The 27,018-nt window shown below is 47.3% G+C and overlaps 1 protein-coding gene across 1 annotated transcript in view; it reads left to right on the forward strand.

Moving 5' to 3' along the window:
• LOC147709413 (xanthine dehydrogenase/oxidase-like) overlaps positions 1-27,018 on the forward strand; it is a 1,362,843-nt gene that overhangs the window by 821,096 nt on the left and 514,729 nt on the right. The window contains exons 24-25 of the mRNA XM_086927983.1: positions 2,261-2,452; positions 4,952-5,097. Of these exons, the coding sequence (XP_086784109.1) occupies positions 2,261-2,452; positions 4,952-5,097 (338 nt within the window). The remainder of the gene's footprint in view (positions 1-2,260; positions 2,453-4,951; positions 5,098-27,018) is intronic.

The raw sequence follows: 27,018 nt of genomic DNA on the forward strand, positions 1-27,018 counted from the left end.
ATCCTGCACGCTAAAGCGCAAAGATCTTGTGGGTGTCATTGACAGCCATTGCTGGAGCTTCATGGTCACTGTGGGTTGTTGATGCTGCAGCGTGAAGTATAGATCTCACATTGTTGGAGGTCACTAGTGGTCGCTGTATCATGAAGAACCGGGTTCACAGAGGTTCGCATTGGCGGTCATCGCGGATGGATGACGATTTCTCCCTTTTCTTCAGAGGACTTACTCAGATGCCAGCCAAGGACCTAGGACCTTGGGAGTCACCTCTTGAGGATCAGGGACTCACTCTAGCAATTGCCAGCAGGGCTCAGGCATGTCCAGGCGGGTTCAGTCGCTACAGTTCAGCTGGGCAGTTGCATGGCGTTTATTGTGCCCCCATAGCTCAGAACAGGAGGTCAGCCAATCCAAAGTTATATCTTATTGAAGGTAATAATGTTACCCAATACTATCCAATGGGAGAGCGAGGCCTAACAGTAGTGAAAAACAAAACTTAAGAAATGTTTCACTGCCAGAACATGGAGACCTTAAAAGTACATGTCTAACTTTTTAAATACACTGCAGCCTGCCCTCTTGGCTGTCTGGGGCGTACCTTGGGGGTGACTTATATGTACTAAAAAGGAAGGCCTTGGCCTAGCAAAACAGTTATTTTGCCAAGTCAACTTGGCAGTTTATACCACAGGCTGCAGTGGCATGCCTTAGACTTGTTTAAAAATATTACTTCAGAGGGCGACAAAATTAGTGCTGCAGACCCACTAGTGAAAAAACAACTGTTGATGGACAGAATGCAAACAATGTCATACATTGACCCCAGTACAGAGATCTGGGCCTAAATCCATCGTTTTTTTGCTCACCATGCTATTCCAGTTTGAACCCAGCCATATGCAAATCAGTCTTGACCCTGTGCCCCATGGGAACAGTCCAGTCTGAAATGTCAAGCCAGGTCTTCCCTGGACTGGAAACAAGCATCCTAGGCCCGGTTTCGGACTTACAGCCCTCTTCAGCAAGTATAGCTTGATTTCAGTGGCATGGAGAGCACGGGACTCACGTCTGAGCATACCCGTCTCACGTCTTCTCACGTCTGAGCATACCCGTCCCACTCGGGGTGACAAATGCAAAAACAACAGTTGATGGACAGAATGCAGAACAATGTCATACATTCACCCCAGTACAGAGATCTGGGCCTAAATCCATCTGTTTTTTTCCTCACCATGCCATTCCAGTTTAAACCCAGCCATATGCAAATCAGTCTTGGGCCTGTGCCCCATGGGAACAGTCCAGCCCGAACTGCCAAGCCAGGTCCTCCCTGAACTGAAAACAAGCATCATAGGACCGGTTTCGGACTTACAGCCCTTTTCAGCCAGGATAGCTTGATTTCAGTGGCATGGAGAGCACAGGACTCACGTCTGAGCATACCCGTCCCTCTCGGGGTGACAAATGCAAAAACAACAGTTGATGGACTAGTAGCATTTAATTTACAGGCCCTTTGTACATGTATTACCACTTTACTAAGGGCTTACAAGTAAATTAAATGTGCCACTTGTGTATAAGCCTATTTTACCATGCTTAAAGGAGAGTGCACACGCACTTTAGTTAATACATCCAGTGGCAGTGGTGCAGGTTGCTATATTGTAGAACTTTAACTTTATACCATTATCTACAGATGTAGGAATGGCTAGTTTACCGTCCTTTACGAAGGAATGCAATCCAGGACACAGACTACTAATGTTCTTGCATGCATCATGCTTGACATAATCTTTCTGTTCTCCCATTTACTCCTACCTCTGTGCTACATGGAACAGGATGAGGTGCATGTGGCCTAGAGTAAGGATTTTTAAAGCTGTATCCAATGTATATTATGAGTAGACAATGGCTGCTACTTGACTCAACCTAATGAATTTTGTTGAAAATTCTTCCTTGTACTAGGTGTTTTTGTACCTTGATAAATGTGCCTCTTTCCAGTATAGTGTCCACTGGTACTTACAATGTGATGATTTCATTTATTTATCTACATTGTTTTGTTACTGCGCCGCTTCGAGAGCTTTACATGTAACATTAACTACTAAAGTTAATTCCATTTCTAGTTGGTAACTGTCTTTTGCCGGTATTTCAAATGCAATAGCTTATTGGTTATACTATTGCTTTCCATTTCATTTAAGTTAGACATATTTTCAGTTGTGGGATTTCTGCCACTTTCGAGATTTTTGAGATTCACAGTATCTGTCTCCCCTACTAAAACATCTCATTGTTTTGTTTGACTCACCAGATCATGAACAAAACTTTGAGCTGCATGGAAAATGCATACAACATTCCCATTATCAGAGGTGTGGGCTACTTGTGTAAGACAAATCTGCCCTCTAACACAGGTTTACGAGGCTTTGGTGCTCCCCAGGGGATGATGGTCATGGAGACCTTGATGGACGACATCGTGCGGACATGTGGGTTGCCGGCAGAGCAGGTATAGTACAACACAGTACAACACAGGAGGCATATGATGTTCATTGAACAAGGTTAAACATATTCAACCATTCTCTCACAGTTGAAAACAAGTGACCAGCTAATATATACACAAAAAGCATTTAGTATATGGGACCAATAATCCCATCACCTACAATACCTATATGCCCAATGCATCTGTTGCCACTTTGCTGTGCAAAGCTTCCACCTAACAACATGCTATAGCATTCCTAAATAAAATCTAATGGGATATTGGTCTTTGCAGGCCATACGTTCAAAGACTGTGCTTCATCACAGAGCAAGCTTCTCAACCTCATTCTTCTTGAAGAGGGACGTTTGCAGAGTCTTGCTTATCCATTTGCAGAGCAATAGTAGCAAAAGCAGTTTGACGCTTATGATACTCACCAAGAAAATTGCATAATATTCTCCAGCTGTCCCTGATTGAGGAAAATGTCTAATACAATGTGTCCTGTTTTGTAAAGTGCTACCATGCAAGAATTATCCACCACAATTGTCCTATGTCATCTCTTTCTGTAAGAGATCTCACTCCTGGTGGAGGAAGACCAGTTTTGTTAAGAAATCCTTATTCCCAAAAAGGCCCTCATTACGAGTGGCCATATGTTAGGTGTTATTTTTATCACACCCGATAATTAATGATGCAGAGGGGTTAGTTATGTATTGGGTGTGATAGATAGCGCCTACTATGAATCTTCCAGCTAAAATGCCAGAGCATGCAGTCTTTGGTGCTTCCGCGGGGAACAGCCTTTACAACGCTGGTATTAACACGTGCTACCATTACAATGCTGCTATTACAACGCAAGTCCTTACAACGACTTGCACTGGAGGGCGCTGTTGGATAGGGAATAGTTTAATTTTCTATTCCAACACCTTCCCTACTGTAACGTGGGCTGAGGTTGGAATAGAAAATTAAACTATTCCACTATCCAGCGCTTACAGCGCAAGTCGTTGTAACGACTTCCGTTGTAAAAACAGCGTTGTAATGGCACGTGTGTTAAAAGCCCGCGTTGTAATGCCATACAACCGTTTCTACATAAAAATCTTCATGTCGCAACATTTAACGGGGGATGCAGTTAGTGTATGCAGTAAAGTTTAGGTGCGATAAAATACACAAACTCATAATTCCATCATGTCCGGTAACAAGAGGCTCAGCACATATCAGAAATTATTGGGCCACTCAACAAAAAGGTAAAAGTTATATTCCCACACCAGAAGGCTTTTCTGATGTGGTAACATTGCATAGTCAATACATTAAATAGATCTTCAGTCAGTGTACAAATAAAAAAGACCCAGATGGTGAAATTCTGTGTTGCAGAATCCAGAACAGAATACAGTACAATAGAATCAGAGATTCAGTCGAGGAATGGACGTTTCAACGCAGCAATGAGTATATGGCTTCTATGTTGCTCGCTGTGAAAATAAGGGCAATAAAGCAGTGAGAAAAGACCACTAAATGTATTTCAACATTTACAAGAAGAAGGCTGGTGTTTAAAAACACAGAAAAAAGAAACACTACAGACCTAGTTCGAGATAATATACATATACATACATAATGAATGGGTATAAATTTAGTTCAATCCACCTCTGAGCCATACCAAGACAAAAGTAGAAGAGAAAGTAAAAATCAACTAACTGAGAGGAAAGATACATTAATCTGACATTGGGCCAGAAGTGAGACACTCATTAAATGCCTTCGTTATATAGACAATGATCCATAGACAATGATCACTAAATGGACCCAACATTGATCAATAATTGCTATAATGTTAAAACAAATGAACATTCTTAAAACGCAAGTGTCAACTTCTCTTTGTAAGAATGAGGGTGTGACAATCGACTTCTATGACTCTGAGAGTGTTAATCTCCTTTACATTTGATTTCGTGACCATCGCTTTGAACAATCTCCTGGGAATGCCAAGTAGTCGATTCTCGGAATTGGAACTATGTACACAAAAATTGAATAAAATAGGCAAACATTTAACATAGGTGCATGCATTATGCAAACATGTATAGTTGTTAATTTTATGACAATTTCAAGGCAGATTATTAACTTGATTTTTTTATCAGCACTGCTGCTGTTTGTGTTGTACAGAACATGTGTTACTGTTGCCCAACTTAATGACATTCCGTTTGCCCTTCTACTTTGGATGAAAGGTTGAGTTGTCTTTGCCAAAATTCAAACGTATGACCTGCATGTTACATCACATGCAAGCAGTAAGCATGTAACACATTGAGTCGTGTAACAAACAGATTGTTTCTTCTACGAGTTTTGTCTGCATTCAGCTCATCAACACTTAGCCATGATATGTCATATAGCCTAGTACATTCTATACATTGCACCCAAAGCTACTGCAGGCAAGAGGATTCCATGTATATACATTCTCTACAAATGATATTTCAGTTTGAGCAGTAAGGAAGATACATCTTCGAAAAGACTCTTACTGAACTGTTTTGTTATGCTATGTTTACATTGTACATTCAGGTCCAAAGGCTAAATCTGTACAATGAAGGAGATTATACATACTTCAACCAAAAGATAGAGGAGCTGACTGTGCAAAGATGCTGGGAAGAGTGTCTGCAGAGCTCAAATTATGATCAGCGAGTAACCCAAACTGAAGAATTCAACAGGTAAGCATTGGCAAACTAACACCACCTTACCAAGATAAGAATAAGATTCCTCATAGCTATATTAATTTGATAATGTAGTTTCTGTTCACACCAGGAACACATCTTGTAAGAGAGCATTTTTTGATCCAGTACTTTCTTAGCTGCTATATGTTGTTGTTGTGACTTAGGACCACAAATAGTTATTTCTGATGGTTACATCTGCCTGTGGATTCCTGTCTGGAAAAAGTGGCGAGGTTTTCTTTTTGAAGCTCAATGGAGCCAAACTGAAATTATGCTTCTCGGCAAACGGCTCCACTTAATATAGACTCTTGGTGCCCCCATAATTTAGAACCCCCTCCCTCCCCCAAAAAGTCTATAAAAAGTTTAGGAGTCATACTCGATATTAATCTAGATTTCAAGGAACAGGCGCAGAAAGTGGCTGGGACCTGCTACGGCCTTCTGCGGATGATTAGAAAGATCCTCCCCATTCTGCCTTTCCTGGCCTAGAAGGCTACTAATACAAGCATTGATCCTATCTAGGCTAGACTATGCGAATGCTATTTATCTTGGGGCTAAAATACCACTAAAATACCACTAAAATACTGCTCTGGCCTCACTTCATTGGCTTCCCAGCCATAAAATGATTTAATTTAAAGCTATGTGTATCACACATAAGTCACTTGAGGGAAAGGGATCTAGGTTAGTTCGGACTATGATCCTCCCCTACCAACCTAAAAGAGTCCTAAGATCAGAGGGTAAACACCTTCTAATAGTTCAGAGAGTTGAACGCACAAGAAGTGGAGGTCGTATGTTCTCATATTCTGTAGCCAAATTGTGGAATCGGCTTCCCCTTCATATTTGTTCCCAATCTAATCACCACTGCTTTCGGGAACAGCTGAAAACCTTTCTTTTCCCCTGATATGACACGCTATAATTCTGATTTAGCGTTCTTAGCGCTGGGATGCCTTCGGGTAACCAGGCGCTTTACAAGTGATTTCTCATTCATTCATCCCCTGCGCCAGCATTCCACTGAATTTTTTCCCAGCTCTCCATGCCGACGAGTCCGTCACAATGCCATGGCTCTGTATGCGGCTCCGCATGATGTCACTGGAGTCATAAGAGGACCACGTCAGCGTCATGACGTCAGTTCCCTTTTTTCCACGCTGTCGACGCTAACGTTTTTTTTCTGGGACTCTCCATACTTCAACTGGATACTTTGTAATTTTGTTTGTATCTCTTTCTCTCTTGTGATGTCTGCCCGGAGGAAGTCAGGCTTTAAGCCCTGTAAGGAATGCGGAGGACATATGTCAATTACTGACCAGCATGAAGATTGTCTTTGGTGTTTGTCTTCTGACCACGACGTTGAGGGCTGTTCTTTATGCAGGAAGATGAATCCTAAGGCTCTGAAAGAACGAGAAGCCAAGCTTTATATGGCCAAGGCAAGAAAAGAAAAAAAAGGGGTCAGAAAAGGCCAAAGTCCAAGTCATTGATGTTGCATGACTCCAAGAGGAAGCAAAAGAAGAAGAGGAGACATGCTTCTCAACGCCGGCCCTCGAAAGCTGTGGTGTGGAGGTCCCCTTCTCCTGCTCCTCGACATCGAGAAAAGGACTTTGTTGCCCCTTCACCTACAGTGTCTCCTCAGGTGACTCCGTCTCATTCTCCTTCATATAAAGGGACTCCAGAGCAGGCATCGACACTGAGATTCTCACTGACTCCAGAAGGTGTGTTGAATCCGGCTGATACAGAGGTTTGTTCGGCTCCGGTTGCTCCACCTGTGGCTCCAGTGGCTCCGACTCCAGAGGTACATTGTTCGGATCTTCAACCGGCTCCATACCCTCAGTTTCAGATGCCGGGTTCGGATCTGTCGCATTATCTGAATGCGGTGTATTGTGTGTTCGCCAGGGCCTCGTACCCCTCTGGTGCACCTTTGGGTCCCCTGGGTCCTATGGCGTTTAGTTTGGGTGTGCCTCATCAGTATCCTCAGGCCCCCTTTATTCCGTTTATGGCAGCGACGCCGTCCTGGCACTTTCTGGCTCCGAGGATGTTAACGCAGTGTGGTCCATGCCTGGCTCCATCCCGTGAAGCTTCTCGGATACAATTGGCGCCGGCTACTGTAGTGGATCCACATTCGACACCGCTCCCGGAGCCTTCGACGCCGTGTGTGGTGCTGCTGACGCCGCAACCGAAGATGCGCTCGAGGAGAGAAGCGCAGAGATTATTGGAGGAGGAGCAGTACAAGGCTGAAGAGATGGAGGAAAGAGAAGTGTATGACACAGAAGATGTGTTTGAGGACTTGTGTGAGGCGAGTGGACTTGACACTTCTCCTGAATGGGACTTTGCTTCTCAGAAGGCTTCCCCCTCGAAGGATGTTGCTCCTTATCATACAGTTATTAGGAAGGCTGCAGAGCTTTTGGATTTGCAGCTTCCTATGACGGAGTATAAGCCTAATCTTCTCACGGAAGTGCTTTATTCTCCGTCCTCGGTCCTTGATGTGTGGGCAACCCTCTTTTGGCTCCTGCGGTTTCAAGGTCAATCTCAAGAAGATATAGACCTGCTCCTGGAGATCCTGTAATCCTTTCTTCTCACCCCTCCCCTGAGAGTCTGGTGGTGCCGGCTTCTTGTTCGAAGCAATATACAGGGGTTTTTCCGCAGGCTCCGGCAGACAGGGATTCCAAGAAGTTGGAACAGTCTTCGAAGAAGGTCTTTTCTTCAGCTAGCATGGCACTGAAATCTACCAACACCACTTGTCTCTTGGGCAGGTATATTCATGCCTTAATGGACTCTGCTAAACAGCCTCTTCCTAAGTTGTCTGAGGAGGACAGGGGGAATCTGAGTGAGGTGTTGGTGGATTCTCAAGCTGCAACTCGCCAGGTCATCCAATCGGGCCTGGATACGGCGGATTCTGTTGCCAGGGTGATGGGTTCATCCATTGCGACAAGGACACACGCTTGGTTCAGATCTTCTGGGTTCTCTTCTGATGTGCAGGCTGCTCTTCTTGATTTGCCGTTTGATGGGTCTAGACTTTTTGGTGAAAAGGCAGACTCTGCCCTGCAAAGATTTAAGGACAGTAAGGCAACAGCAGGGTCTTTGGGTCTGCAGACTCAGACAAGAGGGGATGGGTATAAACAATACCATGGCTTTGGGAAGTCTTCCTTTCGTGGGTTCAGACAGACTCAGCAACGGCAACAAAACCCCTTAAATAGGAGCTACAGGGGTAAAGGCAGAGGTCGCCTTCGAGGAACTGGGCGTCAGCCTTCTTCCTCCTTCTCCTCCTCTACCTCCCCAACCCTTCCTGGTAATGCAGGAAAGCAGCCCTAGATCCGCTATCCTGGATCATGTAGGTCCCGTGGGAGGCCGGCCTACCCATTTTCTACAAGAGTGGAAATTGATCACTTCGGAGCTTTGGGTTTTAGATCTGGTAGAAAATGGGTACGCCCTTCCCTTCAGGGAATTCCCTCCTCCTTACCCTCCTTGCCAAGGGTTTTGCACAGAGGATCATTTACTTCTCCTTCTGAAGGAGGTTCTTGCTCGGTTTCAAAAAGGTGCAATAGAGGTGGTTCCGGAGCAGGAAAGGGGTCAGGGATGCTACTCCTGGTGTTCCCTGATCCCCAAGAAGGATGGCAGGTTACGTCCTATCCTGGACCTCAGAATCTTGAATCTGTTTCTCAAGCAGGAGAGGTTCAAGATGCTCATACTAACGCTGGTTCTTCAGGCGCTGCAACAAGATGACTGGATGGTGTCCATCGACTTGCAGGATGCGTATTTTCACATCCAAATCCTGAAGTCGCACAGGAAGTATCTCCGGTTTACGGTTGGTTCGCAACACAACTAGTTTGCGGTCCTACCATTTGGTCCTACTACTGCACCTCGAGTCTTCACCACGATGATGGCAGTGGTGACTGCCCATCTCAGGAGGTTGGAGATTCCGGTTTTCCCCTACCTGGACGACTGGCTACTGAAAGCAGAGTCGCCAGAGATGGTGCGTCATCATCTGCAGGTTACAACCCAGCTGTTGTACAAATTGGGTTTTTCGATAAATGTATCCAAGTCTCACCTGGTGCCCTCACAGTGCAACCTGTTCATAGGGGCAGCACTGGATACCACTGTATGTCAAGCTTTTCCGCCTCCACAAAGGATTCTCGACATTCAGGAAATTATTCCCTTGTTTTACAATGGTGCGATTGTTCCGGTTCTGAAGGTCCTTCGCTTGCTCGGTCTGTTCGCTTCCTGCTTTCTGTTGGTCAACCATGCTCGCTGGCACATGAGGGCGCTCCAGTGGTGTCTCCGCAGGCAGTGGTATCAGCACAACGGAGATCTCAAGGAGTCTGTAAGGATCTCCAGAGAAGCTGCAGTGAATCTGTCTTGGTGGAACGTGGAGGACAATCTGTCTCAAGGAAAGCCCTTCCACCTTCCTCCATTGGTGCCACAGTGATAATGGATGCCTCTACCCTAGGGTGGGGTGCTCATCTGGGGGATCTGGAGATCAAGGGTCTTTGGTCTCTGGAGGAAAGATTGCTTCATATCAATTTTCTGCAATAGTGGGCAATACGTAGGCGCTCAAGGCCTTCTCCCTTCCCTCCGCGGTCAGTCGGTTCAAGTCCTGACGGACAACACTGCTGCAATGTGGTATGTCAACAATGAGGGAGGAGTAGGGTTGTACCGTTTTTGCAGAGAGGCGTTGCGTCTCTGGTCCTGGGTTCATGACCATCAGATTTACTTGATGGCAAATCATCTGGCCGGAGTGCTGAACGTGCGTGCGGACAGTCTCAGTCGGCAGTTCTCCGCCACTGTTAAAGGATATTTGTCAGCTTTGTCTGCATTTCTTTGTTTGCCTGATCAGCAGTCTCTTTTTAAGTCTCCAATCGTTTTAAGGTTGATTAAGGGGCTTACTTACATGTTTCTGCCCACTCCTTTTATTAATCCCCAGTGGTATTTAAATCTGGTGTTAACTTTTTTAATGGGTTCCACGTTTGAACCTATGCATAGTTGTCCTTTGAGGTTGCTTACATTCAAGACAGTCTTTCTTGTGGCTATCACTTCAGCTAGGAGGGTGAGTGAGCTTCAGGCTTTGAGTTCAAAGCCTCCTTCTCTGACCATACATGCTGAAAGGATGGTACTCAGGACCAGGTCTGCTTTTCTGCCTAAGGTGGTAACTCCCTTCCATCTAGGACAGACCATTACCCTTCCTACTTTCTATCCTCCCCCTCACCCTTCCAAGGAGGAGGAGAGGCTTCATTGGTTGGATCCAAAGAGGGCAATTAATTTCTATTTGGATAGAACAAAGGGACTTCCGTCAGGATGATCACCTCTTTGTCGGCTATGCTGGACGTATGAAGGGCAAGGTGGTGCACAAGTGCACTTTATCCAGGTGGATCATCTTGTGCATCAAGATCTGCTACTCCGTGGCTGGTAAGGAGCCTCCTGTAGGCATTAGAGCTCATTCCACCAGGGCTAAATCATCTACTTCTGCTTTGTCCTGGCGTGTTCCTATGTTGGACATCTGTAAAACCTCAACTTGGGCCTCCCTCCACACTTTCGCAAAGCATTACTTCTTGGATTCCAAGGTGAGGAGGGACGGCCATTTTGTGCGCTCTGTTTTGCAAGACTTTTTCGTATAGAAGGGTGGACACCGTCCTCTGGGAGTTGGACTGCTGGGGGATTTTATTCATAAGGTGAGGAATCCACAGGCAGATGTTTCCATCAGAAGAACAAGTTACTTACCTTCGGTAACGCTTTTTCTGGTGGATACAGTATTTGCCTGTGGATTCCTCACTGACCCACCCGCCTCTCGTTGTCCACCCTTTTATATCTTAAAAAGAGGTATTGGTTATTTTGATAATTTTATGTAGTCATACTGTATTACCTCTATTTGTCTATATGTAGACTTATTTGAAATGTGAGCTTTCTTTGATTTCTTATTTCAATTTACACTGGGTGTATTTGTGTGAATTCTGTGTACTATGTATGCATTGTCTCTATGGTCGGTCCGCCTATTTGTGCCTCAGTGGCACGGAAAAAATGGGTGGAACTGACGTCATCACTCTGACGTGGTCCTCTTATGGCTCCAGTGACGTCATGTGGAGCCGCGTGCAGAGCCATGGCATTGTGACGACCTCGTCAGCATGGAGAGCTGGGAAAAAATTCTGCGGAATGCTGGCGCAGGGGATATTCATGAGGTGAGGAATCCACAGGCAGATACTGTATCCACCAGAAAAAGCGTTACTGAAGGTAAGTAACTTGTTAGTTAGGGTAGAGAGCACCCCACAGCTAGGTTTCTTATCCAAAGCCTATAGTCGTTCATTAACAGCTGTTCTAACAACAAGAAAGTAAATCTCACAAGTTTATGGCTTGTTATACGTATATATGAATTACCATGTTCATTTCGTCAGGACATTTTACCTGTCAGAAACTCACAGGTTATTGTTCACAAACCCGGGAAACTATTCTAGATCTATACAATATTTGTAGCATCGCCTGATGTATCATTATAACAACAGACATGATACTAATTATACCCAATAACAAACAGAATAGAATAAAAAATAGAAATTAAGGCATTATATTTATAATTTAAATTTAAAAACTATTCATCAATTGGTTTTATCTCAATAAACTCTTCCTCTACTGTAACCTGTCCTAGTTCTAGTCAGGTGATGATACTATTATTAACCTAAGGCATATAAAATACACACTCCCGGAGAGTGCTTCAACACAAAGAAAAAGTAGACCTATAAAAATGAACAGCGGAAGCATACAAGTAATGCGCCTATACTCCAGGGAGGAACAAACACACGAAGAAGGATGGAAGCCTACTAGAGCTAACCTATAAGATACTTCAGGCCTCATCCTGTACTACCTGCCATCTACCTAATGGCAGCTACAATCAGTCATTTACAGCCCAATGTATTAGGAAAGGCTCTGATACTTCTAAAGAAAGATTGTCTTCTCCTTCCTCGCTATAGCATCTGATGCTCCTCCTTCCGGTCTAGAAGATGTCAGCATACTGAAAAGCTCTAGAGAAAGCAACCTCTCCACCATCTTGTGCTCTAGTCCAGCTGTGGCTTCCATAATGGAACCTGCAGGCCTGTATCACTCATGCGTGATACACTAAAAGTCTTAGCACATACGCGCACATACAACTCACTGGTGTCACCTGTTAGTATATGATGCACTCTGTGCACCTCCCCTGGTTCAGGACAAGTCCATAAGTTGCCCTTGGAGACATCACTTCAGAGCATCTTTGCGGAGGTGGTGATGAGTTATTGGCACCTGTTAAACCTGGCACCATTGGCGTGGGTTTCCCATCCATTCTTTGCTGTTGCCTCCTGTGTAGATGCTTTGGGCACTTTGCCACTGCTGTTCAGTACCAAAGTGCAAGTGCTCCCTTTCTAAAATGTTGTTATGGATTAGTAACTCCATGATTGGCATATTTGATTTACTTGTCAGACCCTAGTATAGTGCACTGTGTGTGCCCAGGGCCTGTAAATCAAATGCTGCTAGTGGGCTTGTACCACCCACAGAAGCAGCCTGTAAAATGTAACTCTGGCCTGCCATTCCAAAGCCTGTGTGCAGTCTGCGACTACCATATCAGCTTGGCAAGTGCACATACTTGCCAGTCCCAAAGCCATCCCTTTTCTACATGTTAATCAGCCCTAGGGTAGGCCCAAGGTACCTCTGTGGGCAGGGTGCATTGTATGTGAAAGGTAGGTCATGCTCTGATGTGTGTAGCATGTTCTGATAGTGAATTACTGCCAATTTTGTTTTTCACTATTGCAAGGCTACCTGTTTCCATTGGACAGAATGGGGAGTGTGTTTATAACATCTTATAACCATAACTGGCCCAAGGAACAAGGTAGAAAAATAAAGTTTAGTATGCCTGAACTCAGAATGTTAAAATGCATCTTTTAGAGAGGGTGATTTCCACATTTTGTGGTTGAAAATACCTTTTTTAGAAAGTAGGTATTTTCTTGCCTAACCATCCGGTGTGCCTCTGCTATGTTTGTGTATTGCATGTCTGGCTTTTTGATGACAGGGGTTGGAGAGGGGCTGTGGCTCCAGATGTCTGAAGAGTCAGGGTTGGGCTGAATAGACCTGGGTCGCATTTAGAGTTGGGGGAGGAGATTTCCTTTTCACCTGAATGGTCACCTGGTCTGCTTCCAACAATGCTGTCTCCACCTCCAGCCAGGAAGCTGCACCAGTGAGGACAGGACTGGCCTTGGCCAGGTACAGACACTCTCTGCCTTCAGAGAACAAAGGATTGTGTGGATAAAAAGAGGGACTCAGAACCCAGACTTTTAGATCACTTATGGGAAATCAAGAGGAGCCTTTGCCAAGGAGAATAGCCGGAGAAGCTGAGGAGGAATACTGTCCTTGTGCAGTTTGCTGTCTGGGGTTGGCCTGCAGTGGCTGCTTGCTGCCAAGGAAAGGAGAAAAGGACTTTGCTGTTTGGTTTGTCATCGTGGGGAAGATCTCTAAGGGCTTAATACTGAGCTTGCCTCCCGTTCTGAAGTCTCAGGGACACGAAGACTTCACCCCTTCTGTCTCTCTGCATCTGAAACTGCTGCTTCAGCTGCTAGAGAAGGAAATTGCAATACTGATGCCAGCGAGTAACGCTATAATCTGCACCGAAGCCGCGGGCACCACTCGTGCAGAGCACTATGTGCCGCCCCGACTTGCACCGTAGGCCCGACGCCTGCTGACGCCATGCCACATCGGCTCCGAAGCTACCATTCGTGACCCCACCTCCCAGACACATTAAGGAACGGACGTCTCACCTCCCCTGCGCTGGAATAAGGATCCTGGGCATCACCTTCCCTGGGGGCGTAAGGAACCAACGCCGCAGGCACCGACGGAGCATCACCTCCCCGACGCTGTGCACCGTCTTTGCTTTCATCAATTCCAAGGTACTGTTCTTTGTGGGTCTGCTTGACTCCGGGCCTGACGTCGCGCACCTCACGGTCAGTGCCGTACTTTGGGACTTTCATCTGTCACGATGTCGTTATAACTCCAGGTGGTGTTATTTGTTGCTACAGGCTTTATTTGAATGAATAACCTATTTTTAAGGATATCTTGATAACTGTATTGTGGAGCAACGCCGTAACCTGCACCGAAGCCGTAGGCACCGCTCGTGAAGAGCATGACACACCGCCATGACATGCACCATAGGCCCAACGCCTGCTGACGCCGTGCCGCATTGAATCCGAAGACGTCATCAAGGCGGCTGCCTGCACCAGAGCCGAGGACACCGTTTGTGATATCCATGATGCACCGTCCTGACTCACACCGCAGCCCCGACTTCAGCGACGCTGGTGCTTCATTAACACAGAGCGGATCCTCGACGTGGGTAACTCCCGAATTCATCGACATTGTACCGTCATAAGGAACCGACGCCTCATCACCATTCGTGAGGTCACCTCCCAGACACAGTAAGGAACTGACGTCTCACCTCCCCTGCGCTGCAGTAAGGAACAGAGGCATCACCTCCCCTGGGGTCGTAAGGAGCCGACACCCCAGGCGCCAACAAAGCATCACCTACCCGACTCCGTGCAGCATCTTTTCTTTCATCAATTCCAAGGTACTGTTCTTTGTGGGTCTGCTTGACTTCGGGCCCGATGCCCTGCACCTCACAGTCGGCCCCGTACTTTGGGATTTTCATCTATCACAACGTCGTTATAACTCCAGGTGGAATTATTTGTTGCTACAAGCTTTATTTGAATGAATAACCTATTTTTAAGGATATCTTGATAACTGTATTGTGGATTTCTGTCGTTTGGTCTTGTTTTGGTTTAGATAAATATTACTTATTTTTCTAAACTGGTTTGGTTTCCTTTTGTGTTGTTTATACTGTATTACTGTATGTGTTCACAATTGCTTTACAAACTGCCTCTGAGATAAGCCTGTCTGCTCATGCAAAGCTACCAACGTTGTGAGCAGGTTTTTTTAGGAGTGTATCCTCTTTACCCTGACTAGAAGCAAGGGTCCCTATTTGGACAAAGGTGCAAACCATTGCCAACTAGAGACCCGCATTTCTAACAGCACCTCTAATCAAGTAATGCACCTATGGATGTAGGTGCATTTCCTTCCCAGAAAGATGTCATTTCTGTCATGCTGATCCATTTTTATGGGTCATGATTTATGCTGCTAGGAATGCTATATGTTTTGTTGGGAGTCTTGACATTGGTCCAGGGGATGAGAGGTTGGTGAAAGGGCTGAGTGGAACTCTTGTATTCTCTACTCCCTAGCAGCACCAGTAAATAAGGTGGATGACATAAGCAGTTTTCAAAACTTTGATTTTCTGTTGAATTGTCTTAAGGGTTCTTTACTTTTTTCATATTAATGGAGCAGAAAATGCTACAAAAATGTTACACTCTTTTATGAGCTCCTTATTTCCAGTGCTTTTGGATGCGCAGGTTGAGTTAACAATTTAGTTTGCTTCATCACAGTAAGGTTACTTGCAGTAGGAGAGCTCCGGAAATCGCTTTGTGAAATCAACAAGCACCAGGCATGCAGTTGATGGGTACTTGCAGGTGCAAATTCCTCACCATAAGGCTATCTTAACTTAACCTGAAGAATTGTCTCAGGATTAATCCTGTGTGCCGATATGTTGAGCCATGTGGCTCCACTGTGAATCCTTACCACCCAGAAAGTGACAGAGGCAAAACAACATATAGGCATTACCTCCGCTCGCTGACATAATTTATTTTCTTTCTGAGCAGATCCGGACAACTCCTTCGAACTTTTTCCATTTTCTGATGACTTAAAAAATGATGCTCAAATTGTATGCCAGAGACGATCTTTGTCCCAAAAACAACAGGATTCAATCTGTGCAATGACTGCAGGAAGTAGATCACACTGAAGGACCCACACAATGTGTATCTTTGATCTTTAGGACCAGGTCATGACTCAAAGTTGTGTGATAAATATGCCCTCATGCACCAGAAGTCAATTCATCAGGAGAGGAACGTGAAACTCTACTTTGTTAAACCTAAAAAGAGGTTGCAGTGAAATAAGAGATACTAATCCAAGATTTGACTGATCCAAGGAGTTGGTCTACGCAAAGTTCTATCCCCGCTCAAAGATGTGAAAGAAGGCCAAATAGGACTTGATCACAACCAACCTCTGGCTATCAGGTGAGAAGGCATGAGGGTGTCAGTCAAACATTCATCTGACTCCGATTCGGTCTCGCAGCTGGTCCTGGTGTGCCTCGAATGTCCTGGCCCTTCATTGATACCACAGCCAGTTTTGACCTTCAAAAATGCCATGCTCCAGCTCCTTCAGGCACTTCTGGCTCCCTCTAGTGCACTTGGGCCCCAACGGTGCAAAAAAGAGACTTCAGTTTGACTTCCAAAGTAAGGCCTTTCTCCAATGCTACCTGACATCCTGAGACCTGGGCTCACTCCAGTGCCGCTTCATATTTGAACTCCAGCACCAGGGTCCACCCCAGTCCTTTCAGTGCCAGGACCGATGTTGAATCTTCCAGCACAGGACTCAACTGCAATGCCGGTCTTCGCCCATGAGCTGGCTAAAGGCCTGTGTTGAGCTATGAGATCACAAAATCACAACCAATCAATTTGCAACCAGACTCTAATCCTCAACCTCTGCCTCTACACCAGTATTCTCACAGACTAGATTTCTTATTAGGATCTGACTCTGACATAGTTTAGGTTATGCAAAATGTTCACTTCAACACTTATGATGGTGGAGGCAGATGACTTGCTCCCTCCTTACTATACTGATGATGGGCTATACCAGGATTTGTAAAGTGCCCTTGGACCAGATACATCCCCATAGACTGAGCTTGAATCTCTTTCTGGATCATCGACTGAAGAAAGTGCCTCTTTCCTAGTGCTTGTGCAAAGGTTAGCAGAAGTGCTTAATTTACAGTTGCCTACTGTTAAAACCAAAGCAAAGAGTTAATTAAGATCCTTCCATCAGGCTCAAGTTAATCTGAGCCACTAATGCCATTCAGCAAGGCCCTTATGGACACCATTATGGTCACTTGGTGCCAGCCCTGCTCGGGCTCTCTGGCCAGTAGACCTATTGTCAGGTGACATAGGCCTTCCCACATGACCTCTATTTTCTGGACTGTGCCTGAAACCCTGGTGTTACAGGCGACAACTATTAAAGTCACACCTAATGCCTTTCCAACCTATACACGTGAAAGAAGGTTGACATTTATTGATGCTTTCAGAAAGAGAAAGCCCAGTTTGGCCTTCAGTGCCTTGGAAGCAGTGTGCCTTCTGGACAGGTACACCCCTGCTTTATGGGACATGATCAGCAACATTTTGCTGCCATCCTGAATCTTGCTGCAGGTAGTCGACTTTCTGCTAGCCAATGGTGCCATTGAGCAGGTGCTGGCTTCGGAGAGCGGAGTGCTTTCTGTGATAATTGCTCATACTGAAGAAGGATAGTGGCCTCAGGCCTGTAGTGGCTGTAAGTCCACTGTACGTTTTTTTGGCTCCTTCTCATGCCGCAAAGGATGAGGAGAAGATACCCCATAGGCTCAATCCTAAAGGGGCGTTAAGTTTTTTAATTGACCTCACAAATGACTATTGTGTGGACCGTCTCTTTGTAGGATTTTTAGGAGCAAAGAAATGGAAGGTAGTGCAGGCAGAAAATGACTTTTTCTGAAAGAGACTTCTAGCCTAAGAGTCTTCACCTTTTGAAATTCTCCCCAGCCGTCAGATTGGATCTGGAAACTTTAGGTGGCACTGTATGGCTTCCTACTGATGCTGTTTCACTCCAAAAATAACGTGCAGATCCCATTTAGGCACCACTCCTGTGAGCTATTGTCATTTCCTTTATTACCACAACCCCAGATGTGAATCTGAGGGTATACAACGTTTAGCACGCATTTTTTACAACGCACTACCACTACAACGCAGGCATTACCACGCATACCATTACAACCCATTGCGCTGGGGGGCGCTCTAGGATAGGGAATAAGTTTAATTTTATATCCAACACCTTCCCTAGTGTCCACGGGGACTGGAGTTGGAATATAAAATTATACTTACCACTATCCAGCACCTCAAAGCGCTATGCGTTGTAACGGTATTCGTTGTAAATACCGCATTGTAAAGGTATGCGTGGTAATAGTATGCGTGCTAACGTCATACATCCGAATCTGAGCTACCCCTTATCTCTAAAAGAATACTTCAAAAAAATATGAATAAATCAAGTGTGTAAGGAAAAATGTCATCTCCCAAAATGCAGATTGTCAGAACATCTTTCACGCAGGGGTCACTGCGCCCAACCGTGGGGGTTGATGCTGTTTACTTCTGATGTCCCAGGGCCGACCTACTATGGATCCTGAGCAACTGGGCCAAGTACCCTGTTTGCGCTTGACTCTTGGTGGTAGCTATGGTTGAGCAGTCCAAGGCTCCCTTGGGGCGGAAAGTGTGAATACAGCTAAGGGAACATGACTCATGCAGGGTCTGATGGCTCAGTGGACTAATGTGTCCACTGCAGGAGCCTGTGTTTGACCTCATAGTCACAGGTTTAAAACTCAGTGGGTCCACTCAGCTTTTCCTCCATCTGAGGTCAATAAAATGAGTACCATCGAGTTGTGTAATAATAAACATCTGTTATTCAGCGCAAAGATGCTTCCGGGTAAACTTTCATAAATACATGTTATGTTATAACTCAAAGAGCACACAGCAGCGTCAATAAATTAATGTCCAGTCAAATACATATTTTTATTAGAAGTGGGAAGAACTTACGGGGTGTCACTCTGTGGAGTTTTGCAGAGTTTCTTAAAACCCCACGAGATTGTGCAGAGGTCTGCCAATAGGAAGAAATATGCATGTCATGCTACAGTTTAGAGCCAGTACCGTGCACAGTCCTGAAAAATCAGCATGAATGGCACCATGCTGTGCGCAAGCACGCGCGGACATTGGAGTTGATTTGGCTGCCGCTCAAGTAGACAATCTACTTTAGCAACTGCAAATCTACTCAAAAAGCTGCCCTCTGACTGCAACTGCCCATGGTCACCCATTAGAAAATGGCACCAAAGGGCACCAAATCTTGCTCACACTCGCATTTCTGGATCGTCGAGGGGAAAAATTCCACCATGCGGAGATTGGCGGAATTTGCCCAAAACTCTGCGTAACAAGAGTATCGCAGAGTCGCCAAATTCCACCAATTATGCGTGCAAAATGAAATATTCCGCCCCCCCCTAATTTTTATGGTAAAAAAATATATTTTAGTTCTAACGCTACACATTCAAAGGAGTGTTATGAAATGTATAAACAATAACACATTTCCTCTTGAAATCTGGGCTATAGTGTTTTTTCAGGCAATTCCCTGTTCCAACCGCTCTTTCTAAAGTGGTATGGGTTTACTGGTGGCTGCGTCCAGGAAATGTTCACTAAGAGTTCTCAACTCAAGAGTCCACTCTGACTTTTAGCAAAGTAGTCAAAATTGCCATGCAAGTCCTACTGGTCCCGATAGACCCATAACTATTCTTACCCTGTCCAACAGTGATGAAGCTTGCAGTGTGTCGATAAGTGCCCAGACCGCTGCCACTCCCAATAGTCTGGTCCTCTTTGGAGAGTTGGCTGTAGACAGGAGTCGTGGCAGCAGTATGCATGCGGCCTCTCTTCTGAGCATACATGGCCAGCTCTAGCACAGATTGGAGTTTCTTTGGTGCCCCACCTGCACAGTAAGTCCCTCGCTCCCCAATAGTGGTGGGGAATTGGATTCTGATGCTCCCAGCTGTGGCCCCAGTGATGTGGCAATGCACCTACGGCCTCCTCCTTAGTTCACAAAGGCAACGCAGGCACGGTCCTTGATGCTTTGTGAGGACCTGCGGGTCATGCGAGTTTGCAGTTCTTGGGGCGACGGCCTGATCCTCGTAGCAGCTTTGGTAATAGTAGGCCCTTGGGGCATATGAGGTTGCAGTAACACTACCTGCCAAGATGCTGGCTCTCACCACACCGTAGTCCATACTAAAATGGCCCCTCCTGGTAACCAGGGTCGCTGCTAGGCTCCACACAGGCCTCGGCCCTTAGTATACTGCAATAACTTTCACAGCGGCCCATCCTGGCTTACGGGGTCACAGCAACTGGCACCATGCAGGCTTCACTCACCTCGCAAGACACTACACTCATGGCTATTTTCATAGTGGCCCTCTCCTGGCACACAGGGGTCCTCAAGGGAAATCTGCCCATGGGCAACAACAATGCATGGGCAGCAAAAATTCAGCAGCTATCTCCTCACACTTCACACTGGGAGTGCACTAGGCTGGGCTCCCAACTGGACCTCGCTCCCTCCAACACTCTTCTCTCCCTCACAGGGTACACTAGTTTTGGCAAGCAGACAGGAACTGGTGCTTCAGAGCAGGTTGTTTGGTTTCCCTTTGTGATGTCCCCTCACCCAGCAAGGAGACTAGCTGGCCTTGGCCCGCAGTTCTGGTCACAGTCAGACATCTTGTAAAGCTTCCCCTCCTCACACAGCTCATATGCCTGCCTGACAGGAACCACATTTTTGGGGTCCCAATCTCCCTTTCTAATAGTCCATTTCCAGACACCAAATGTGATTTAGGGTGTGGGCCCTAAAGGTTTTATGTTGGTGTTCTGCTTATGTTGCGGTACACCCTTCTTCTCTTGAAAGTATATATAGCAAGACATACCGCTACCCACGAGTTAAAGTGTATGAGGGCTGTTAGAACTGGGGGTCTCTAGTTGGCAGATGTAGGTACCACTGTCCAAATAGGGACTCTTGCTTCTAGTCAGGCAGGGTAAGGAGGAGACACATTCTTAGATAACCCCTGCTCACCCCCTGGGTAGCTTGGCACGAGCAGTCAACACTGACCAGGAGGACATGGCAGTTCACAAACTGCACACAGGCACTGCAGTGGCAGGTCTGAGACACCATTTTAGTGCTACTCCTGTGGGTGGCACAATCAGTGCTGCAGGCCCACTAGTAGCATTAGTATCACCAGCCCTGGCACACTCAGTGCACTTTACTAGGGACTTCTTGGTGAGACAAATATGCCAATCATAGATAACCAATTACGATAACAATTTACACAGAGAGCATATGCACTTTAGCACTGACAAACAGTGGTAAAGTGCCCAGAGTCCTATTGCCAACAGCCACAAGTCAGGAAAAATAAGGGAGGAAGAAGCAAAAAGTTTGGGGATAACCCTGCAAAAAGGGCAATTTCCAACACAACCCCCTTCCAGCCTAAAGCCAGGGTAGACCAAACGAAACCTCAATGGGATTCCCTGCTTAAGGCGATAGAACACGGAAACGGGCCCAAACAGCAGAGCACTATTCCTGTTCTACTCCGTCCTGAACCCAGTTGGATCACTCTATACATACTCTCAGGGTCCACCACGCCAATCCGTGTTGAACCCTTCTCCTCACCTGTGGACACCAGCTGTGCAGCACCTAAACTTAGCTTGCTCACAGGTGTGTCCCAACAGACAGACAGACAGTCACAGTGACCACTGACAGTGATCAGGGATGAGACCCAGGCCGTATGCCTCTCAGGGCTCTCAAACCCCTGTGGCCTCAGAGGGTGGGGGGGGGGGGGGGCAGTAGCCCCAGGTGCTTGGCACCCTTTGTCCACTCTCCCTCCTGTCAGGTCTAACATCCTGGCACTGACCCACCAGTCCCGGACCTATATCTGGCGGCTGGACAGGAAGCTGGGGTGGGCTTCCCCATACCTTGTCCTCCTCTTCCTTGGGGATCTGTACCCTCCCACCTTGAGCGGTACCCCCTTCTAGAATAGTCAGGGCACCTGGGGCAGGTGTCCTGCACCATTCACCCCCCAGTTCAGGGGTTCCATCCTGCAACTGGTATTCCAGGTCAGGGGGGACACCCCGGACCTGGCCCTCGAACCTATGCTCCAAAGCCTCCAGGTCAGACAACACCTGAACCTGGCTTCCCCACCCAGGGACCGACCCTTGCGGTGGAACACTTACCCGGCGCACCAGGACTTCACTCACAGACGTGCCCACACTGGTAGACAGTACCCACCAGGCCAACACAACGTTGTGGCCCAGTCCACCCCCAGGGTGTGACTCCTGCCCCCCTTCCAGGGGCAACCCTGTCCACCAGGACAACCAGCCATAGGGGCCACTGACAGCTGTCAGTGATGAGAGCCAGGCCGTATGCCTGTCAGGCCACTCTAGCCTCAGTGGTGTCAGAGAGTGGGAGGCAGTAGCCCCAGGTGCCTGGCACCTTCCTTCCACTCTCCCTCTTGCCAAGTCAGGTAGGGCATCCTGACACTGGCCTACCAGCCCAGGGCCTGTACCCTCAGGCTGACCAGGGGTCACGGACGCGGCTCTCCTCTCCCTACCCCGCCTTCTGGGTTTCCGTGCTCTCCTCCCAGGAGAGGCGTCCTCAGAACACAATTCTCCTACCGGTTCAGGACCTCTCTCAGCAACTGGTCTCCCAACCTAGGGTTTAAACCCTCGGGTTGCAAGAGGCTAGGACTCCCTACTGGAGGGGTACCCCTGGAAGCCAAACTGGTCAGAACACTGGTTACAGATGTCCTTCCTTCCAGGTCAGGCAGATCCTGAACCTGGTCTCCCAACCCAGGGACCAATACCTGCGGTTGTGCACTTGCATGGCATGCCCGGACTTCTGGGGACTCACACAGTACCCCCTTGTGGGTGACACATGACTCATGTGTCCTGTGACAGTCTGCCTGGCGCAGATCTCCCGACCCCTGTCCACCAGACAGTGCGCAAAGATCCCCCAGGACAGAAGTGGTGTCACCATGGGCACTCCTGGGAGACTCAGCCCTTCTGGCTGGCCCTGACCCACTGGTTCTCCCACTGGGGACTTCTTCCCCCTCTCACCCCTCAGTCTGAACTTCTGCACCCTACCAAATGGAGTGGCACCGCCAGACACCAGAACCACTGGAGCTCTGTTTACAGAGGCTCCAGGTTCTCCTGATACTAGGAGATCCTCCTCAAATGGCCTACAAGTACAGTCTAGGTCCCCGACCTGGTGTTCCCCTAAGGAACCCTCCAAGCCCTGAGACTGGGGTTCGGGCACCGTGAGACACACCGTCCCACACTCACTCCTTCTCCACTGAGACCGGACATGAGCCCCTACACCCCTCCCACTACACTGGGACCTAACAGGGCTACACTGAACCTCTTCCACCTCACAGGTCTGGAAGATATATTGGCCACTCCTTTTGAGATCACTCCCCAATGCCTCTTTAGACTCTCTGGACTCCGCCAAGAGATCTGCCTCCAACGCAAGCTCTCTGGGATCAGAGAACTCACACTCCACCGGGTGTTGGCATAGCTCTGGAAAACAGGGACTTAAAATATGCTCTCCAACAAATGAATCACACAGCTCCCCACAGTTGTTAACCAAGCTACCCTTTGCCTCACACTCCTGTGCCTCACACAAGTACCCCACACCACTCTCCTGAGATTGGCAAGACCGTGTACTACTGTCTCTGTCACACAACCCACACTCTTCTGGCTGGTCTTCACATTCACACACTAAGGTTTCTACCATGGGAGAACCCCTCTCCCTGTACCTCTCATCTAGAGTCAGTAGTGTCCCTCCCACCACTAGGAATATGGTTCCCTGGGCCAGTCCCCCAATCTACTTCAGGGACACTGCACTCCACTGGAACTACATCATAAACCTGAACCCCCTGGTGTATGTCAACCCACTCGCTCAAGTCAGGCGCCACATCTCTGGGTGTTTGTACCTTTCTCTCAGCACTAGATATCATAACCATGCTGCCACCATCTTAGCTGGACTCCACCTCCAACTCAGCAAAGCTCACCTCTTGAGCTGCCCATGATCTTCTTCAGTTGAGACACTCATGGCCTCAAACCTCTCGAGCTCCAACTCAAGCTCCCTCATTCTTAATTCATGGGCCAAGGTCAATTTCAATTCCTCCAGGGCCCGGGTATTTTTTCTCTGCTCCGCCGCCCTTTCTCTCTCTTCTCCCATTTGCTTCATCTTCAATTCAAGCCTCAACATTTCTAATTTATGATCTCTAGCCCTTTGGTTTTCCTCCAACTCCTCTGGGGAAAAACTTTCAGCTGAATGGTTGCTGCCAGCCCTTGAGGCTGCTCTGAACACAGGCAGATCCTGTGACCTGAAACCATCCCCTTGTTTATCTTCCTCCACTTCTGCACCATCTGTCTCCCCAGTCTCTTTCGTCCCCCACCAGGCCCTTAAGGCCTTCCGTAGCTCCTCCTTCCTGGAGCTTCTCTCCATGGGACATCCAAAACTCCTGCAGAACTGCCTGAGTTGACCTACTTTGTAATCACTTAACATTTCAATATCAAACTCCAGTTCTGCAACCTCACTTGCTGGTTTACCATTCAGAGACATGATGCTTGGATTCTTTCAGGGTTACGATCAAAAATAGAACCAAAAATAAAAAACTCAACCGTAGTATGCGGTGGCGTAGTGGTCTGCACTCACTAGTGATGTACACCAATTACTGTGGGTCTAGTACAAATACAAGTTCAAATCCCACTGCTGCCACCAATGTTAGAACTGGGGGTCTCTAGTTGGCAGAGGTAGGTACCACTGTCCAAATAGGGAACTTTGCTTCTAGTCAGGGTAAGGAGGAAACACTCTTAGATAACCCCTGCTCACCCCATGGTAGCTTAGCACAAGCAGTCAAGGCTTATCAAAGGCAATGTGTAACGTATTTGTACCAAAACTCACAGTAACACAGTTAAAACACCACAAACTGACTCCACAACAGTTTAGAAAAATAAAGGTATTTAATCTAAACTGCACAAGACCAAAACAACAAAAATCCAACATACACAGTTCAAGAATATGGTTTCAAGAGTGTTCTTAAGGTTGCGCTAAAATAATCCACAGTTGCGTGCAAACAGTTCGCAGTTGCGTCACGTTTTAGACAACAGTACCTTTAGTTGCGACAAAGTTCCAAACAGAAGCTGGTGCGGTGGAAAACAAGCGATGCGTCACTCCTGAGACCTTGGGGAGGCGAAACGACAACCCCACTGAACGCAGCGGACGTGTAGCGATGAATCCGATCTGTATGGGGAGGGAGGCGATACCTTGTATGGATTCCGGTGCGGAGGTTCCGTAGTAAAAAGCTCACAAAGGCACGATGCGATGATCTCTGGGGGCTGCGACGATCTCCAAGGTGACGATGCGCGGTCCAGCAACGATCTTACTCTCGCAGCTCCTCGGTGCGATGGCTCTGCGGCGACTCTTGCAACAACGTGATGCGGTCCGCAAGCAAGCGGTGTGGTGATCTCACCCAGCGACGACAGACTCTGCGACGATGCTCGCAGCGATGGTAATATTCCCACAAACGAAGGATGAAACGTCTCCGGCAGCGACAGTAGGCGCTGCGTCGATCTCGACCTCCGTAGCGGCGGGAATTTCTTTGCACTGTCAGGGATGCGCTCCGCAAGCGAGCGATGCTATAAAACCTGCAAAAAAGTCTGTCAAATCCTAGTTTCCAGCTTCTCAACACAGGTACAACTTCTAGAGGCACCACAACTGGCCCATGCACTCTAGGAAGGACAGAACTCTCTCAGCAGAGTTCAGGTAAGCTGGGGGTGAAGTCCTTTTGTTCCTGGGACTTCGAAACAGGGAGCCAGCTCACAACAGGCCCTTGGAGATTCCATTAAGTAAGGGGACAAAGCAACAACGAAGTCCTTCCCCTCTCCTAGGCAGCAAAGCAACTGCAGGTCAGTCCAGCATCACACAGCAGGGCAGTCCTTCTTCTCCAGCTTTCTCCTTGGCAAAGGTTCCTTCTTGTTTCTAGGATGATCTAATTTTCTGTAGTCTGGGGTCCTGTACTTAAACCCCAAAAAGTCTTTGTTCTCTTTGTGCAGGAGGGCTTTGAGCCCGGTCGGAACCAGTTCTGGGTGTCCCTTGAGCACTTTGTTTTTCTGGCTTCTCTTTTCCTTCCAGAGTGAGGGGCAGGGTCGTCAGCCGCCCAGCAGGAGGTGGAGCCAGCATTGTGGAAGGCAGGCACATCCTTATTCAGGCCCAGGTGCTATCTCCTCCCACCACTCAAGATGCAGATGCAGTCATTCAGCCTAGGGCTGACTCAGCCAGCCTCCTGGGGGCTCCCTAGCCTCTGTCACTCTCAAACCAGACAGTCAATTCACATACATGCCAAGGCACACAGAAAGGTCAGACATGAGAACAGCAACTTTCTAAAAGTGCTGTTCTCAAACACAGGAGTTAAAAACCACCTTTCCCAAAATTAAATTCTGAGTTCAGGGATACCAGACTTTATGTCCTGCCTAGCTCCTATGGGAAGATATGCTGGTAGCCACTGTAGCCAGCATTCCCCATGATAGCCTAGGGGCAAGGTAGCCTTACAATAGTGAAAAACGAAAATGGCTGTAATTCACTACCAGAGCCTGTCACCTGCACCAGTACATGCTCTGCCTTTCACATACACTGCACCCTGCCCAGGGAGGTACATCGGGCTTTCAATAGGGGTGACCAATGTGCACAGAAAGGGAAGGGTTAGGCCTGGTCAGTGGGAACACTGACCAGGAGGACGTGGCAGTTCACAGACTGCACACAGACACTGCGGTAGTAGGCCTGAGACACCATTTTAGGGCTACTCATGTGGGTGGCACAATCAGTGCTGCAGGCCCACTAGTAGCATTTGTATCACCAGATGCAGTCATTCAGCCTAGGGCTGACTCAGCCAGCCTCCTGGGGGCTCCCCAGCCTCTGTCACTCTCAAACCAGACAGTCAATTCACATACAGGCCAAGGCACACAGAAAGGTCAGACGTGAGAACAGCAACTTTCTAAAAGTGCTGTTCTCAAACACAGGAGGTAAAAACCACCTTTCCCAAAAGATGTGTTATTAAATTCTGAGTTCAGGGATACCAGACTTTTATGTCCTGCCTTGCTCCTATGGGACGATATGCTGGTAGCCACTGTAGCCAGCATTCCCCATGATAGCCTATGGGCAAGGTAGCCTTACAATAGTGAA

This window comes from Lissotriton vulgaris, chromosome 6 (genome assembly GCF_964263255.1).
Source record: "Lissotriton vulgaris chromosome 6, aLisVul1.2, whole genome shotgun sequence".
Classification (NCBI taxonomy): domain Eukaryota; kingdom Metazoa; phylum Chordata; class Amphibia; order Caudata; family Salamandridae; genus Lissotriton; species Lissotriton vulgaris.